Source organism: Cricetulus griseus, chromosome 3 (genome assembly GCF_003668045.3).
Source record: "Cricetulus griseus strain 17A/GY chromosome 3, alternate assembly CriGri-PICRH-1.0, whole genome shotgun sequence".
Lineage (NCBI taxonomy): Eukaryota > Metazoa > Chordata > Mammalia > Rodentia > Cricetidae > Cricetulus > Cricetulus griseus.
In genome coordinates, this window is record NC_048596.1 from 115063880 (window position 1) to 115082894 (window position 19015).

The 19015-nt window shown below is 40.4% G+C and overlaps 1 protein-coding gene across 1 annotated transcript in view; it reads right to left on the minus strand.

Annotated features, from left to right (window-relative positions):
- The window catches only part of LOC100756612 (ADAMTS-like protein 3), a 297381-nt gene that overhangs the window by 106049 nt on the left and 172317 nt on the right, over positions 1-19015 (minus strand). The window contains exons 10-13 of the mRNA XM_035441640.1: positions 15576-15687; positions 9794-9932; positions 8604-8654; positions 7323-7527 (exon numbers count right to left, since the gene is read on the minus strand). Of these exons, the coding sequence (XP_035297531.1) occupies positions 7323-7527; positions 8604-8654; positions 9794-9932; positions 15576-15687 (507 nt within the window). The remainder of the gene's footprint in view (positions 1-7322; positions 7528-8603; positions 8655-9793; positions 9933-15575; positions 15688-19015) is intronic.

Sequence of the window (19015 nt, forward strand, 5' to 3'; positions counted from 1 at the left end):
GGTGTTATGTTCAGGAAGCGGTCTCCTGTTTCAAAGGGTACTTCCCAATTTCTCTTCTAAGAGGTTCAGTGTGGCTGGATTTATGTTGAAGTCTTTGATCTATTTGGACTTAAGTTTTGTGTATGGTGATAGCTCTGGATCTATTTGCAGTCTTCTACATTCCAGCATCCAGTTATGCCAGCACCATTTGTTGAAGATGCTTTCTTTTTTCCCTTGTATAATTTTAGCTTATTTGTCAAAAATAAGGTGTTCATAGGTGTGTGAGTAAATATCAGGGTTTTCAATTTGATTCCATTGGTCTACATGTCTATTTTTGTGCCAATACCAAGTTGTTTTCAGTTGTTTTCTATAATAGAGCTTGAAGTCAGGGATGGTACTGCCTCTGGAAGTTCCTTTATTGTACAGGATTTTTTGGCTATCCTTGGTCTTTTGTTTCTCCATACAAAGTTGAGTATTGTTCTTTCAAGGTCTGTGAAGAATTGTGCTGGTATTTTGATGGGGATTGCATTGAATCTGTAGATTGCTTTTGGCAAGATTGCCATTTTTACTATGTTAATCCTACCTATCCAAGAGCATGGGAGATATTTCCATTTTCTAGTATCTTCTTTAATTTCTTTTTGTAAAGACTCAAAGTTCTTGATATATAGGTCTTTCACTCCTTTGGTTAGTGTTACACCAAGATATTTTTTGTTGTTTGTGACTATTGTAAAGGGTGATGTTTCTCTGATTTCTTTTTCAGCCCATTTATCTTCTGTATATAGTAGGGCTACTGATTTTTTTTTAGTTAATCTTGTATTCTGCCACATTGCTGAAGGTGTTTATCAGCTTTTTTAAAGCTGCTGTTTCTTCTTCTCTGTCTCTAAATGAACACCCATCCATTCAATATTCTGTATTCTTGCCTCTCCCCTTATGTGGTCACCTCCAAACTGTACAAACTTCAGGTCCCTTGGAGCCTGAACTGACTCCTGGGATTATCCTGAGAGTTCCTGAACACCTGCTGAGAGATGGGCACTGTCTTGAACACCTAATCCATAATATCCCCGCCTTTCTGAACTCCTTGTAGTAGAAGTATTGCTCTCCCACTCAACAGATAGGCTTATTAGAGCCCACTACCTGATACCCTGCTCAAGTGCCCAGAGATACCAAGAATTCCTTCCCCAAAATCCCTGCTATCAAACCCCAGCCAGTGCTCCAGAGTACAGGCATTTCCTTTGGAGTTTCTCAGTGTGTTTTCCATCCAGCCCTGCTGAGTCCTGAGTATCTCTCTGGAGGACTTCCTCAGCATACACATCACCACAAAGGCTGGTTTTTAGGGCCATCCCTTACCACATTATATCACTCTCTTTTTTAAAATTAAATATCAACACAGGATCCATGAATGTTGTGCAAGTCCTCTACCACTGAGCTACATCCCTACCCATCATGCCACTCTTGAAATCACCAAACAAACTTTGTAGTGAAGTGCATGACTAGACCTAGAACCTAGACCCTGTTTCTGAAAAATTGACTCACTCACTCTTGAATTTATCAATTTGAAATATATATATATATATATATATATATATATATATATGTATATGATGTTGAAAAATTCTTCATATCATATACTATAAAGCCAGTAGTGATTGCTGAATCCACATCTCACCCTACCAGTGAATACATGCACAGCTTTTTAAAAAATGTTCCCTTTTATTTCCCTACTGACAGGGACCATACAATGTAGTGGTTCTTCCAAGAGGCAATCTGGGAGCACAGAATTTATCTGAGATAAAAACTGCTCAGTTACACCTCAGTGAAATCATAAACAACGTTTTGAGCCCCATTTCACTTATCAGAAAGGCTGATTTCAAACAAAAACTGACTTTTTAGATATAATATTTTACCATAATTTAAAATAGATTTATGTTATTTTATTTGATAATAACTGAATTCAAGAGAACATTGACATTTAGAACCTTCTGGCCAGGGGAAACAAATTATTTTATTTACTGTGTGGATTTTCTTGGAGAATAGTAGAACAGAGTGAGCAATATAAGGCTTTAAAGCATAAAAATACATTATTTTAGGATAGGGCTTTGAAGGAGAGTAGCTTTAAAAGTGAATTCAAGAGAATTACATAAATCAAGTAGTCAAGGAGCTCATTCCTGGTGTTTATAGAAGATGGAAAGGACAGAAATGAGCATGACATTTAGAGTTCCCTGATCATAGTTTTTAACAGTTTTATTTCAAAATGTCAGTCAGCATTCACCACACATTGGAAATAATATTCTTTGCTATTAAGCTGACCATAAAAATGAATATTTCAACCTAAATACAGGGGAAGGGGTAAGTCATTGCCAGACTTCTTTTAGGGAGAGTGTGAATGCAAGCTGAGTTGATACCCCTGTCCTAAAAGTACAGATGATGTTCTCCAGGCTGACATTTAGCATGGATATCCCAAACTGACCAACTCAGCCAACTCTTATAGCTCCCAAATCCACTGCAAGTGCAACCACCTTCCTGGAGCCTTCCTGGACCCTCCATGTGGGGTGACTCTCTTCACCTTGTGTACCTGAAGTACCCCATGTAGAAGCCATACCACATGCAAAAGCCATACCACTCATGACCAGCCACAAAGGTCCACTGTATTACAGCTGTCTGAGTGTATGGTTGTGCAACTAAATGTAAACCCTCTTGAGAGATGGAGGCAAGCTTTCTCTATTTCCAGCATATCAGTTGACACACTAAATAGATGAATATCTAACTAATGTGATCATATTGTAGTCCCATGCAAAAGAGCTATAGAAACTTAAATCCATTATGACTTCCTTTCTAGAAAATTAAGAGTCAAGATAACATTAAATAAAGTATTTTTTTACCTTGGACTAATCTAACTGCATTTTATTTGTTCTAGAAGACAATTCTCCTTTCTAGACAGTTAATGTGAGTGAGGTCTTGTCAAACCTCTGGGACATTTCCCCCCTTCTCTACTTTTTCCTGTTCCCTTCATGTTTTCCAAGAAGTCATTTACCTCTAGAGGCCTTTCCTGGTGTTTAACTGGCTGGCTTCAATTACTTGAAATATGATTTCCCTCAAAAAGGTACCCAGTCTCTTAACTACTGGATCAGGACACAATTTTAATGTCATGTCAATATTTCCACCTTCACCTTCCAATTCCTAGAATCATGTTCTCTCTTTAATCTATGTAAATCAAAACCATCTTCTCTTTTTAAAAATGCTTATTTTTGTCAGTTCTTGGGAATCTTATACATTATAGTTTGAGCATAGTCACTCTCTTCCATCAGTTCCTGCCAGAACCACCCTCCCCATTCTCTACCCACCTAACTCTATGTCATCATTATTTTTTAAACATCCATCAAGTAAAATTAGTGCTGCTCATATTCCTGGGTGTGTGACCATACTCTGGAGCATGTTAGACCTGCCAGTAGCCACAACTTTAAAGAAAACTAACTCTCCATGACCACCTCCCCACTCCATGCTTGGTTTTATCTGGTTTGAGCTTACAGAGGTCTTTGTCCATGCTGCCACATGGCTGCGGGTTCATATATACACCTGCCTTGTTGTATCTTTTTGTTTGTTTTATTTTTGAGACAGGGTTTCTCTTTGAAGCCCTAGCTATCCTGTAACTCACTCTGTAGACCAGGCTAGCCTGTAACTAAGAGATTTGTCTACCTCTGCCTTCTGAGTGCCAGTAATAAAGGTGTGTGCCACCACCACCCAGCTAGCCCTCTTGTGTCTTAATGTCTTCTTATAGCCATAGATTAGTGGATCTCTCTATTCTCATCAGAGAAGTTTCTTTGTATAGTATATTATGATTAACACAGATACCCACAACTGGTCAAGGAATAGAGAAAAAGTGGTTAGGGCGTGTTCAGCCCTGAAAGAGAAGTCTATAGCACACCCTCTCCCCCACAAGGCTCAGGGATCATTGTGGAAGATGGGGCAGGAAGACTTTAAGAGCCAGAGACAGCAGATGACTACAACTAAACAGTATTTTCCAGCCACAACTGTACTTTTTTCCAACTTCTAGGTACTCTATTTCATACTTGTATTTGTTTGACAGTAGCTTGGCCATCAGCCCCAGCTGTGTTCTCTCTAAGCTCTTGTTTACTTGGAATCTACTACCTTCAGAGAGAGTTAAGCATTGCAAGTGCCACAATGACTTCACCCCTGAGAGCTTTGGCATTTGCACCTTCAACATGTACTACAGCCCATAATAGTAATAATCTTTACCTAAATTGATACCTGTGACCACTCTCCCATTGTCCTATCTTCTAGAGCTCTTTGAATATAGGGACTATGTTCACACACACATTAGTTATTTATGTTTGTTTGTTTCTTGTGTGTGTGTGTGTGTGTGTGTGTGTGTGTGTGTGTGTGTGTGATATGTATGTGTGCATGCATGTTTGCATGTGTGAGGATTCATGTGTGTGTATGCATGTGCATGTCATTTAGAGACAAGAAGCTGACATGGAGTATTGCCCTGGATCATCTCTCATTTCATTTACTGAATCAGGTTCACTCACTGAACCCAGAGCCCACTGATTTTGGATAATCTAGCTATCTAGCTTGCTTCAGGATCCCCTCTGTCTCTTCCCAAGTGCTGGGGTAGCAAGTAGTCATCAGGACTGCCTAGCTTTTTAAAGTATGTTTTGTGGGATCTGAATTCCGACCCTTATTCTCGTGTGGTGTGGTAATTTGAAAGAAAATAACCCCCATAGACCCAAGAGAATGGCACTATTAGGAGGTGTGGCCTAGTTGGAGGAAGTGGTCACTGGGGGTGGGGGGCTTTTGAATTCTCAGATGCTCAACACATGCCCATTGTCACTGTCCTTTCCTGCTGCCTGTAGATACAGATGTAGGACTCTTCAACTACCTCTCCAGCACCGTGTCTGCCTGCATGCCACCATGCTTTCCACCATAACAATGATGGACTAAACCTCTGAACTGTAAGCCAGCCCCAATTAAATGTTTTCCTTTATAAGAGTTGTTGTGGTCATGGTGTCTCTTCACAGCAACAGAAACCCCAAGACAGAAGCTATTACCAGGGATTTGGGCATTGCTATGGTAACCTGAGAATGCTTTTGTTGGGAGGAATGTGGACTTCAGGACTTTGGACTGGAAAAGCAATCGAATACTTTAAGTGGGGCTTAATGGGCCTTACTAGTAGGAACATGGAGGACAGTGGTGCTGAGGCTGATTTGAACTGTGGGTGCCTGGGTCAATAGATTTCAGAGGAGAAGAATATTAACATGTGGCCTAGAGACTATTCTTGTGATATTTTGGCCAAGAACTTTTTCTTCCTCTTGTGTGAGAAGTCCCCCTGTGGCTAAATTGAAGAGTTATGCATGAGTTGTATTGGCAGAGGATATCTCAAAACAGTCTAGCATTGACTCTATTGTGTGGTTATTAGTGTTTACTCTTATGAAGATCTATAATGGTCACCAGGTATTGGTGGAGCACGCCTTTAATCTCAGCACTCAGGAGGCAGAGGCAGGTGGATCTCTATAAATTCCAGGCCAGCCTGGTCTACAGAGCAAGTGTCAGGATAGTCTCTAAAGCTACACAGAGAAAACCTGTCTCAAAAACCAAAAAAAAAAAAGAAAAAAGAAGAAGAAGAAGAAGAAGAAGAAGAAGAAGAAGAAGAAGAAGAAGAAGAAGAAGAAGAAAAAGAAGAAGAAGAAGAAGAAGAAGAAGAAGAAGAAGAAGAAGAAGAAGAAGAAGAAGAAGAAGATGTATAATAAAAAAGAGCAAGCTGAACAAGGAAAAATTAAAAATGTACAGTTCAAAGAGAAAAGGGGCACCAGAAGTAGAATGGAGCTGACTCCTGTGTTCACGGAGATAAACAGATTAAACAAAACCCTGATGTTGAATGCAATAAAGGGAATAGAGAATCACAGAAAGCTCCTATTCAACTAAATATCCAAATTGTGAAAAGTAATTAGCGAAAAGCTTAAAGCAGGATGTGGTAGTACACACTTTTAATACCAGCATTTGGAAGGCAGAGGCTGGAGGATCTCTTGAGTTTGAGGTCAGTTTGGTCTGCAGAATGAATTCCAGGACAACCAAGCTTAGGCAGTAAAGGAAACCATCAAAAACAGAAAGCTGGTGAAGAAGTAATTAAATGAGGGAGGCATGTTCCAGCCCCACAAAGCAAGAGGACGTGGTAGCTAGCCCCTTGCTTCTAGCTTAAGAGTCAAGGATAGAAGAAAGGGGTTATAGAATCTCCATCCATGACTAAAGAAAGTCACTGAGACCTTGCATATGTCAGAAGTGTCCCTGAATGGAGGCCTAGAATGACCATTGTGTGAAGCTGTGAAGGTGAAGCCTGGATTGTTTTGGAGACCCCAAAATGTTGGAGGTGCCAGAGAGATGAGATATCTGCCAAGGAGAACTGTTAATAGGGACTGAAACCAGTCCAAGAGAGAGAAGTGTGTTGCAGTCAACAAAGCTGAAAAGAGTTGGAGATCTAAAGAATGCTTTGACATCAGACATGGAGATGCAGAGTTTGGAGTTTGCCCAAATGTTTTTTGGTCTTACTTTGGTCCAATATTTCCTCACTATGTTCCCTTTCCTCCCTTTTGGAACAGTAATGCATATCCAGTACCATTATATGTTGGAAGTATTGATCTGCTTTTTTTTTATTTTACAGAGGATTAAAGCAAAGAAATTTCAATGGTCTCAGAAGAGACTTTGAATTTTGTACTTTTAAACATTGTTGAGGCTGTGGTAGAGTATGGTCTCCATACTCTGCATATTCTGAAGTGGGACTCAATGCATTTTTGTATTATGATATGGCTACAAGCCAATGGGGGCCAGGGAGTAGAATGTGGTGATTTGAAAGTAAATGGTTCCTCATAGACCCATAGGAAGTAGCAATATTAGGAAATGTGTCCTTGTTGGAGGAAGTGGTCACTGGGGGCAGGCTTTGAGGTCTCAGATTCTTAAGCCACACCCAGTGTCACTGTCACTTCCTGCTGCCTGCAGATACAGATGTAGAACTCTCAGCTCCCTCTCCAGCACCATGTCTGCCTGTATGTCTCCATGCTTTCCACCATGATGATAATGGATTAAATTTCTGAACTGTAAGCCAGACCCAATTAAATGTTTTCCTTTGTAAGAGTTGCCATGGTCATGATGTCTCTTCTCAACAATAGAAACCCTAACTAAGCACATGACAAGTATTTTATCCACCGGACCATCTCTTCAGCCCCCTATATACAACTTTTCTAAATCATGATATCCAGTAAATTTCAGATACATAGCAAATAGTCATTAAAATCTTACATAATTAATAAAATCATCATGTTCTCAAATCTCACCTGCGACCACTCCATGGCAACCCACTTGGGGCAATCAAACAGGTTGCAAGTTTGCATCACCTTGGGCTTGGGTGCATACATACACTTCCATTCTTCTACCTGTAGTATCTCTGCATGCATAGATTCCTCTACACACACAAAACTCCGTCTCTGAATCCCTCCTCCACAGGACACTGAACACGCAGTCCAAGGATTATGTTCCCAGCTCAAAAGCAAACAAGGGAAATTACATTATTTATTTAATGTATGCTAGCTCATTTCAAGTATGCAAGAGCTTTCAAAAAGGGTGACTTCATAGTATCAAGCCATGGTTCTATTGAAAGAACACAAGACTTAAATCTCCTAGAACTTTAATCTTAACTGTGATTACAAGGAACTAACCTTCTCTGAACATGAGTTTTCTATATGATGGAAAAAAACATACCCACTGCAGTTAGCCTTCAAAGGGCCATTATGAAGATTGAATTAATTAGAATATAGAGTGTGAAAGGACCTTTAAATTGTTTCTCAATTATAAAGTACTGATGGACCATATTCCTGAGAATCATAGTCAAAGTAAAAAAGAACTAGACTATTTGGTCATGGTGTTGCATACCTGTAGTTCTAATATTTGAGAGGTAAAGGCAGGAAGATCAAGAATTTGAGGCAACCTCAGCTATGTAGTCTGAGGCCAGCTGGGACCACATGACATCCTGTTTCAAACAAAACAGCAAGGAAGAAAGGAAGGAAACAAGGACAGGAGAGGGAGAAAGGATACTGGTCATCTTGCTATCAAAGAGGAGCCAAGTTTCTGAGCAATGGCTCTAGTTCAGTGATTCCCAACCTGTGGGTCATGACCCCTTTGGTGGTTAAATGACCCTTTCACAGGAGTCATATCTCAGATATCCTACATATCAAATATTTACATTATGATTCATAACACTAGCAAAACTACAGTTATGAAGTAGGGATGAAAATAATTTTATGGCTGGGGGGTCACTACAACATGAGGAAAGTATATTAAAGGGTTGCAGCATTAGGAAGGTTGAGGACAACTGCTTTAGTTCTTTTTTGTTTGTTTGTTTGTTTGTTTTGATGCCTGTTGTTCAAGATAAGCTTGCTGTCCCTGCCAATGGTCAATAGCACTCTACAAACTTTTCAAAGGCACCTCATTCCATCTAATTCTTAGATACATCTTTTTTAATCATTAAGCCTGTTGCCTTTTAACGTTATAAAAGGGAAATAAGTATTCCTTCAAAACACTTAGAATCCATTTTAAAAGGAAGGGAATATTTAACTCACCGAGGGAGAGGTTGAAAGTGGTCATAGGGCATAATCTCCTTAAATCCATCACTGCAAAGGAAACCATAGTGAAAAGCAGCTTTATAAATCCACTCACACACGTGGCCATTCACTAATACAGGTTCATTGTGAAAATATCATTTCCAACTCAATGAACACATTTGCTAACTGACTGACCTGCATTTGATATCCCACAAGACAGAAGTCTTTCAAATGGAAAACCAAAAATGCCAAGTGGCTCATCAACTACTCAACCAAAATTCAGACAGCATCTTTTCAGTTTTTAAGAGAAGTACTCAGGCCATCTCCCATTTATATAAAAATAACTAAAGGCATATTAATCAAAGAAAAATTCTCTTCTAGATAAGTCTATTACTTCCTTTTAAACATCACTATACTGATATATTAATGCCCTGAACATACTATAATGTTGGCCGAGTCTTCAGAGAATCACTCTGCTTCCAGACTCTGTCCTTTGAAAGGTCTCTGTTAATAGTGATGTCCAAGCAGGATTACAGAAAATGGGCATTATAGTACAGGAAATGAAAGTCACAGACAAGGCTGCTTTTCCCACTTGTACACTGTGGCCTTGGCCAGCTGGAAGGAAGCTGGAGGATCCAGGGGATTGATATTGGGCTGATATTTTAAGATACTGTAGGAAAGCCAGGAAACTTGCCTAGACAATCCAAGTCAGCAGGTACTAAATTATGCAGTAGAACAATTTCTGCATAGCTTTTCTGCTTTGGCATGAAAACTGCTTGCTTCCTTGCACAATACATTATTTATACGGAGTTAAATGTGAACACTTCAAAATCCAAGATGTGGTAATGGGTGACCCAATTTAAAGCCTAAAATAGTGAGTGGGAGATATTTGTGATTGATAGATGGACTATGCATGGAATTCTGACAGATCCATATACATAAGAGTCTTTGATACATGTATTTGCAAGAATTACCCAAAAGGCTTTATTACAAAGATCTTAGGGATACACAATCCCACGACAATAGCTAGCCCAAGGAACTTAGATCAGTAAGTATGCCTTAGCTCCCATTAACTGTGATTATAAATGTGATCTGACACCAGGGCATGTTCAAAAGTGAATAACTAGAAGCATAGCACCCTGAAGGAACCAGTGTGTCCCAATTGGAGTTGACTTGTTTCTTTGAAAAGTGTGGGGAATTGCACCAACCTCGATGGGCAAGGATCCATGCTGCATTCCTTGAGCTTTGGTTTGGGCTTCACATTTTCTGGATAGTAATGACAATAGTGGTCAGGCACTACCCTTTTCAAGCGGATGTCCATGCACTCAGCAGAGTTGAGCTGATAACCTAAAGGTGTATGAGAGCAAAGAGTACAAGCTGTCATCAGTTGTGCATCTGCTTGGCCAGAGTGTGGGCCACATGCTTGTCTTCCTCTCTAGGAAACCTAGCTCTGTAGTCTCTATGGTATTCAGCTCGGTGACAAACAGAAGCTCAGTCCCAGGGCTTTTCATCGTGATGAAGTCAGGACTCATCTGAAGCCCAGGAGATGGGTATTTTCTGCTGAGCAGTCTCAGATTCTTGTGAAACAGCTAAAACCTGTGACCACGCACAAATGCTTGAACTGACCGTGGTCTGTTGTGCACATTACAGTTGACTCCTTTTAGGGACTGTCCAGACCTTGAGTACAGTTTGGTTCTTCATGGTTGTCAGGCTACTGCCTGTCTGTCCTTGGTCACTGTGGGAGCCCCTCCCTCCCACCCTCCCTCTTGTTCCCTTGTTTTACCCATTGTTCTCCTACAGCAGTGCTCATTCCCATTGTATTCATCTCCCCAGATACCCTTACTGATCTATCGTTTCCATATCCTTAAGTATGAAAATGTCTTGTATAACATTGCTTGGGGTGCATGTTTTGAATTCAACTTACTATTATATATGTATATTATATATGTATATATATATTATGAGTATGATTAAATGTATACACTTGATTAAGTTATAAAATATATGTGTGCTGTGAGATCAAACCCAGGCTTTGGACATGCCAAGTAAACTCTGCCTTGGTCTATTTTGCACTTGTTAAGGTTTTTTCTCTACACTGTAAAGTATGTTTTGAGAGCTGACTTTGAGTATTTCTTTCACAATAGTCCACTATTTGCCTCTGTTCTGTTTACTCATCTGCTCTCCTGAGGTATCCAGGGTACCTTCAATGCCAATAACCTTGCTGCCTGGGGAATTAGCATTGTCAGGAGAGACAGGAGCAAAATCCATCTCCCTATCTCCTCTACCACACAAACTTTCAAAGGGGACGGAATGAAGACTCACTCCCAATTATAGTAAATCCAATTTGGAACATTTTTTTTCTTTGAGGAAAGCGAACATTCCAAGGTACTGAACATAGTTAACCTAAGAAAATAACTCAAGACAGGACCCCTTCCTTCCTAAGAGTTCTGACTGCAGCTTTCCTATCATTACACAAATGTCATATCAACTGTTGTTTTAAAAAATAAGGTAAATTTTCAAAGCTAGAATGAGCCTTATAAAATAAAATAAAAAGGTAAAACTCTGAAGTTAATCTCTCAATGTCTGCCAATTGGTCTAAAGGTCTAAAAATATATTTCAAGTCTTGATTGCTCAGAGGAATCTGGCTTTATGAACCGCCAAGCAGCTTTCTACAAGACATGGCTTGGAAGTTAGATGACCTCAGAGGGCCAGAGGACCGGCTGGTACGCATTACAAAAAGTAAGGTTGAAGCCACAAGAATGAAAATGCAAACGGCGTCAATAAAACATTACTCTGGTGCCAGTGTCTGCCAGAAAGACCACACTATCAGATGGCCATGGCAGTCTCAGAGCCTTCCCAGACAATCTCGAGTGTATCATGTGGATAATTACAGACAAGAGCAGGCAACTCTTCCAGTACCCTCGGAGCCTCAGAGACCGACCAACTAATTTTCTTCATTATCTGAAAATCTCTGGCATGCCATTCATACAATCACATAGGTTTGATTACTAATATAATTAAAATTTGGCCGTGTGTTCTGTATGGGTTAGATGGGTATACTTATATTTCCCCAAAACAAATATGGAATAAGATTACGGTTCCTTGAATCAGAGAAAAAAATCTATGTCCTTCCTAAGTGGAAACATTCTTCTAAAGCAACTCAATGGGGGACATACAGGTGTTTATAATTTGAGGGAGAGAATTCATTTTCCTCTTTAATTTTATTGCAGTTTAGAGACTACCAAGAGTAAAGAAATAAGGCAGATTGTCTTTCAATATTGTGAACAAATGCACTGAAACCCTGCCAGTGTGTGGGAGAGGGTGGGTAGCCCCAGCAGCCTCTTTGTGTTCTGCCTCCCTTCCCACTGGGGCTGATCTCACTGGGAGGTGCCCCTGTGTACACTCATGCTTCCAGAAGGATGGACTTCCTTTCTGTGGGCACCAAAGTATGAAAAACAGCTCCCCCAAGAATTTGATCAATGAAACTATACTAAAATCTGTTGTAAAATGGAGTAATGGGCTTCTGGAGCCCCTGGAGTGAAGGGCTTCTCCTCGGTTTTATGAGTCCAAATGAAGTGTGTGTCTATCTAAAAAGCTATGTATGAGAAGCCAGAAATAAGTGAGAAAGGGACACCCATTTCTCTGCAGAGTAAGAATAAAAAAGCCCCCATTATCTCTTTGTGATCCATCATGTTGGGGCCCACAAGGTACCGTTATCTTCCCTGGACCTATGACCTACTACCTAAGGATGTAGGACTCAACATACTATACCATTGCACTCTGTCAAGAGCTCTCCTCAGTGTCCTTTGAGTCATGCATAGTCAGTACCAGTGTGCCTAAAACTTCGGGGAAAGGAGGGGTCTCTGGGATCATTTTAGCTTGGGATACAGCAGATGACTTTGAAGGACTAAGTGCCAGCTGCCACACCACATCCCTCAGCACCTACAATTGCATTGTGCTATGTCAAGTGCCATCAGGAGAAGAAAATCCTACCAACAGACAAGAAATGGAGCTCAAAGAGAGATAGATGAGTGAGTCTGATCCTCAATCTCCACCATTCCACCTAGCACACTAGGCCAGGCTTCCCTGAGATAGGACCAGAGACTGAACATACCAGGCAAATATTCTACCACTGAGCTGCATCACCATCCCCAACAATAGCTGACTGCCCCTTGCTGTGAACTTGGCATGCAAATGTCAGAGAACAGGATTGGCTCACTAAGGCCCAGGTTTATCCAGCTCAGACTTTCCATTCCAAACATTGTTTCTTCTTGGTAGACTTGGGGAGAGCTCAGAGATTCTGTTTCCTTGGAGCCTGGTACAGAGTCACTGACTAGACTATTTAAAGGAGATTTTTGTCTCCTATAGAATTGCTTGTCTTGGGATAGCTGATGTAGCTTGGTTGGTAACATGCTTAGTTAGCATACACAAAGTCCTGGGTTTTTACAGGAAACCCTGTGTCAAAAAACAAACAAGCAGACAAGAACTGTGTTTCATGTTTGACAAAAATCAGAAATACACAATAAGCCCATAGAAGGTTCAAGATGGGAGGAAGTTAGTATTTTTATACTACAGTTCTATTTTCACTGTATTTATCTTTGTGGTTGTGTTCTGTGTGGCCAGTCATTCCCTATGCTGAGTGTTATGATTAAGCTATTTTTCTAAATATATTTAAATTTTAAAAACATCCATTTAACAGACTTAGTAGACTTCCTAGGGGAGGCCTTAACCTCTCTGAGGAGCAGATGGGAGTGGGGGTAGGGGGAGAGGGAGGAGAGAAAGGAAGAGGAACTGGGATTGGAATGTAAAAAAATAAATTAATGAAAAAGAAAGAAAGAAAAAACACATTTAAATAAAACTCCTTGAGTCATTAATAGCGTGGTGGTAACATATACAAGGCAACATATATATGGGGACATATACATGGTAACATCACTGTGGCTGTAGCCAATAGCCAAAGGTACTACTTTACAGAGTAATCCTCAAAAATGCAGAGTGCAACATGCGACCCTGGGACACCTGTGAAATACAACAGAAACACTCTTGGTGCTGCTTAAGGAGCTGGAGGCAGTCTGAGAATTTACATGTTGGTATTGCTGATGCTGGAGTTTTAGAAGGATACTGTCCTGGCTAATTTTATGTCAATTTGACACTAGCTAGAGTAATCTGAGAGGAGGGAGCCTCAGTTGAAAAAAATGTGGAGACCAGGATGTAGGCAAGCCCATATGGCATTTTCTTAATTAGTGATTGATGTGGGAGGGCCCAGCACATTGTTGCCATCTCTGGGCTGCTGGTCCTCAGTTTTATAAGAATGCAAGCTTGCAAGCCACCAGGAGCAAGCCAGTAAGCAGCACTCCTCCACAGACTCTGTATCAGCTCCTGCCTCCAGGTTCCTGCCCCTTTTGAGTTCCTGCTCAGGCTGCTTCCATGATGGACCCTGATATGGAACAAACCCCTTTCTCCCCAAGTTGCTTTCAGTCATGGTATTTCATCACAGTGAAGAAACCATATGACAGATGCCTATAGGATCAGACTTGGGTGTCCATCACACTGTTGATGGGGGATGTCCTTTTGTATGCTGTGAATATATGTTTCTCTTATTGGTTGATGAATAAAGCTATTTCATCCAACAGACAGGCAGGACATAGCCAGGTAGGAAGTAGAAGTGGGGATACCAGACTAGGAGGAGCCTGGCAAGAGGAATGAAGAGAGTCACCAGAGAGATGCCATGCAGCCACTGAAGGAGTAACAAGCCAGAGCATTACAGGTAAGCCACAGCCTTGTGATAATACATAATTTAATAGAAATGGGTTAAAAGTTCAGAGAGAGCTAGCCAGTAAGAAGCCTGAGTAATCAGCCAAACAGTTTATAATTAAAAGAAGCCTCTGTATGTTTATTTGGGACTGAACAGCTGTGAGACCAGGTGGAACAGAAACTCCGTCTTCAAATGGTGCCCAATGTGGGTCACCAATGCACAACCCTGAGATTGAGTCTCATGTTCTTCACACTGTGTCTAAACAAAGTGGCTGATACTCAGAAAAAAAAATCACTTTTTTCTTTCATTCTAGGGCCTTGACCCATCCTAGGCTATTGCTCTTATATTCCTAAGGACACAGGCTCCCACTGGGATCTGGGCTACTTTGTGCTTCCCCATGAAAGAGCCAGCATCTCCTCTCAGGAGACGCTTAAGTCCAGAAAGATCTGACCTGCGTGTTCATGAGAACCTGGCACTGCCCAAGGAGTCCTCCTCAATATGCCTATAGTTAGGATAAAAGAGTCCAGAACCCCTGTTCCTTCCTGAATTTCTTAATGGGTGTTATTCTTCTTCAAGGTAAGAAATGATTTGGGGCTGGGGTATTCTAAGTCTTCAAACAGAACCCTGCCCAAGATGTGTCCTTCACACAGGGATAGAAGACAGTTCAGGAGGCACAAAAGGACAACCTGATTAGAGCTTGACTGTGCCACCTGATGAATGGGGATCCTTACTAAGTTTTACCTCAGCCATGTGTAAAATAAACTCCAAACTGACTTTCTCAGTAATGTGACAAAGAACCCTCAGCATACAGTTGATCATGTGGCAAGCACCCAGTATCACTGTCTGGTACTCACAGGGAAACTCCTCAAGCGCTCTGGGAACCCCCAAATCTTGGGGATATAGGGCTGGTAACAATTTAGAATCCTGTACTCTTGTTAAAAAGCTCATCTCAGAAAAAGAGTCACTATGGTGTTGGCTGTGGCCACCTCTCCACCTGCTCCAGACTATCATGTCTCCACATCAAGCAGACAATGTCTACTGACATCCTTTTTATTTTGTATATGTATACTTGGATTACACTTGACACCAAACCTTCTTTAACTGTGTATTAGACCCTGGAACTTAGTATGCACGAGACACTTCCTCCTATTCCAGTCATAAAGTCCGCCTCGACCAGGCATGTGTGCATCCTGAGTCAGAGCTCTGGGTATCCCAGAATGAAGTCTATGTCTCACCTCCTCCACATGTCACGGTGCAAGGAAAGAAGTCAGTCTGTCTCCACTGATGGCTGATGGGCTGGTAAAAGAAGAACTGGACCACGCTGCCTTTGGCCACAGTGTACCTGGTCTAGACAGAGAGAATGGTGATGGCATGGTACATTCCACACAGTGAGTCCAAGCTCTTCTTGTCTTCTTTGCCCATCTTAGGCAACACCCACAAGTATGACAATAAGCTAAGCTACAAGAGGACTATGAGGGCTTTAGATGGAATAGCCTGTCATTCAGACTTAACCTCAAATGGAGGTTCAGATGATCCCTAACATGTCTCCCTGGAGTCATTTTTTTTCCATATAACTTTATGCCACTGAACAGATTCACAAAACAGTGCATGAACTTGTTTGCTTATTTATTTCGTGTTTTTCCTTCCTGAAATGTTAGTTCCAGTTTCCATGACACCAGAAACTGAGATTTAATTTGTGTTGGGTTTGCTTATAACATATAATTTGGACTCTTTACTCCAGTGATTCTTATTTTGCATTGATATTACACAAATGGTATTTAATTTTCCATTAGTATGTATTAATTGTACAAAGCAATGGGCTTCATTATATTTCCATAGAAGCAAATAATGTATTTTGATTCTAGCACTGTAAATAACAATCTCAAGTATTCCCTTCTAGAAGTTCTTCTAATGACTTAACTTACCTGCAGTGAACAGATACATTGTAGTTATGTGAATGTCTAGTAGCTAATTAAAGTGGAATGACACTGCTGGGGGCAAGCAGCGTTATAGAAAGGACTACATTCATTTGTAGGTGATTTTACTCAGACATCAAGCTCTCTTCCAATGTTTTCTTTAGTTTTTTTCCTAATGGAAAAACCCCATGAATTTAGGAAGGCTCCCAGTAAGCTTCTCAAAGAGAAAAAAGAGGGAAAATAAAAGTTAAGCTCAAAAGAGGAAGACCCCAAAATGTGAACACACATATGATCCCCAAGACTTTATTCCCAAGAATCTGCTAAGAGGAGATGTCAAGTGTTTTCAGTGTAGTAAACTGACAAGGAAATGAGGCAATGATGTCTCGTTAGCTGTTCATCTCGTTAGCTGTTCAACGTTAAGGTGTGGGCTTCCACCTGAACAGTAGTGACTGTTACAATGACTGAAACATGAACAGTCGCAGGCCAGGCTGGAGTATGACAGACACTGTGACAAAGGCAGTCCCCAAACATTTGGGGGCTCAGGACAGACAGTCTCTGTTGTAAAGTATTTTATAAAATGAATGCCAAGACCTGGAAAGAGCATTCCAACAAACCAAAACTGGTCTTGAGAAACAAGAGAGATAGCTCAAAGGTTAAGTGCACTGGCTTCTCTTAGAAGACCTGGGTTCTAGTCTAGTATCCATGTGACAGATCACAAAGGGTCTATGATTCCAGTTCCAGGGGAACCAATGTCCTCTTCTGTTTTCCACAGGCATCAGATACACATTTGATACATAGACATGCATGCAGATAAAACACTCATACACATAAAATTAAAGTTAAAACGAAAACCTGTCCTGGAAACAAATACAAAATCTAAAATAATACAAAGCCACATTCAGTGATATATATAAGAAGATACATAGTTTTATGAATAATAAAATAATAATAAATTCTAAAATATAATGATGCCTGAATTGTGCTTATACTAGAAAACATAGATGGTTTAGCATTTGAGTCAGAACAAAAGGAGAAAGGGGGGTGAATCCCACTATTGACTTAAAAGACACCGCAAGCCTTGATAAATTCTATCTACACTTGTGTAGTATAATGAAACCAAACTCCTTCCATCAGGTAAGATCTCAGAAGATTCCACAGCAAACTTCGCATAAGTTGTGCACAGAGCGTTCAGCCCTGAAATGGCATCAGAAAGAAGGCTGCTGTCTTCATGTCTGCTCAACATTGTATCACATGTCTCAAATAATGCACGATGAGAGGAAAACACAAAACGACAGGAAGGAAAGCCACAATTATCATTATACAGATGTCACAATCTATACAGGTATACTTTAAAAGAACACACAAATGACCAGCAACGATACATGACTACAGTAAGAACACAATGCGTTATAAAAGTCTGTTTGATTGTCACCTGCTAGACACAGATATATAGAAAAAGAGGGAAGAGCTATTCGTAAACACATCAAAGCATCAAACAATGGAGATAAGTATAATGCAAGACCCATGAGACACACATGCTGGGAATCACAAATACTGAGGGAAATTTTAAGTTACCAGACTGAAGTGTGGAGACACCATATTTATGGATTAGAAGGACAGTGTTGGAAGCTGATTTACAGAGATTAACAGATCCAAAGAATTCTGTTTGTTTGTTTGTTTGGAAAAACATTTGCATTTATTAATTTATATTTAATTCTTAAAATTTATTCTTTGAGAATTCTATACAACATCCACCCCTCAGTTTGTGCCTCCACCTCCCCCAAGGAGTTTTATACAAACTGACTTCAAAATTGACAGTGAAATTCAGAATCAAGAATATCAAGGGTCATCTTCAAAAACATAGCTAGAGCCTTCAGAACAGACATTAAGACTTATTTGAATACCATGTAGATAAGTCACATTGATATTAGAATAACTTTCCCCATGAAACAAAATCCCTCAATACACCTATACAGAGTGGACTTAGGGTTAGGACAGAGGGTTCTCCATGCAGTGACCCTGTGTCAATGAGATTGTCACACTGGAAGAAACATTAACTGAACTTCACAGCATATACAAAACCAAGTCCATGGGAAAGGTAAAACAGCAAAGCCCCAGGAAGCAACACAGAACAATGTCTCTATGACTAGGAAGAGGCAACAATTTCTTATCCAGGACACAAACAGCACCAAGGGGCTGCCACACTCAAACAAACAGCAAAGAGGGCTATGCCGCACTGTAAAAGATGGTAAAGATTGATATGCCATACTGCAAACAGGCAGGAAAGACGGGCATGACACACCACAAGGACTATAAAGATGGGCATTCCACATTGCAAACAGGCAGTAAAGATGTATATACCACACCACAAACAGGCAGTAAAAATGGACATGCCACACTGCAAACAAATTAAGAACTTCTTTATAGGAAAACTAACAGTAGAGAAAACTATGAACATGAAGTGAATTAAGAATTCAGCTCTACATCTTTAATCCCAGCACTCAGGAGGCAGAGGCAAGCAAACATCTCTGAATTCAAGACCAGCCTGGTCTGCAAAGTGAGTTCCAGGACAGCCAGGGCTACGCAGAGAAACCTTGTCTCAGGGAAAAAAAAATCAGCTCTAGAAACTCAAGAGACAACATGAAAATGAGCCCATAGAAGAAATAAACATGGATAAAATGTGTATAAACAGAAAAGTAAAACTAAGAAAAGATGATCAGCACAACTAAAATTTAGTGTCTAGACACACTAGAGATACT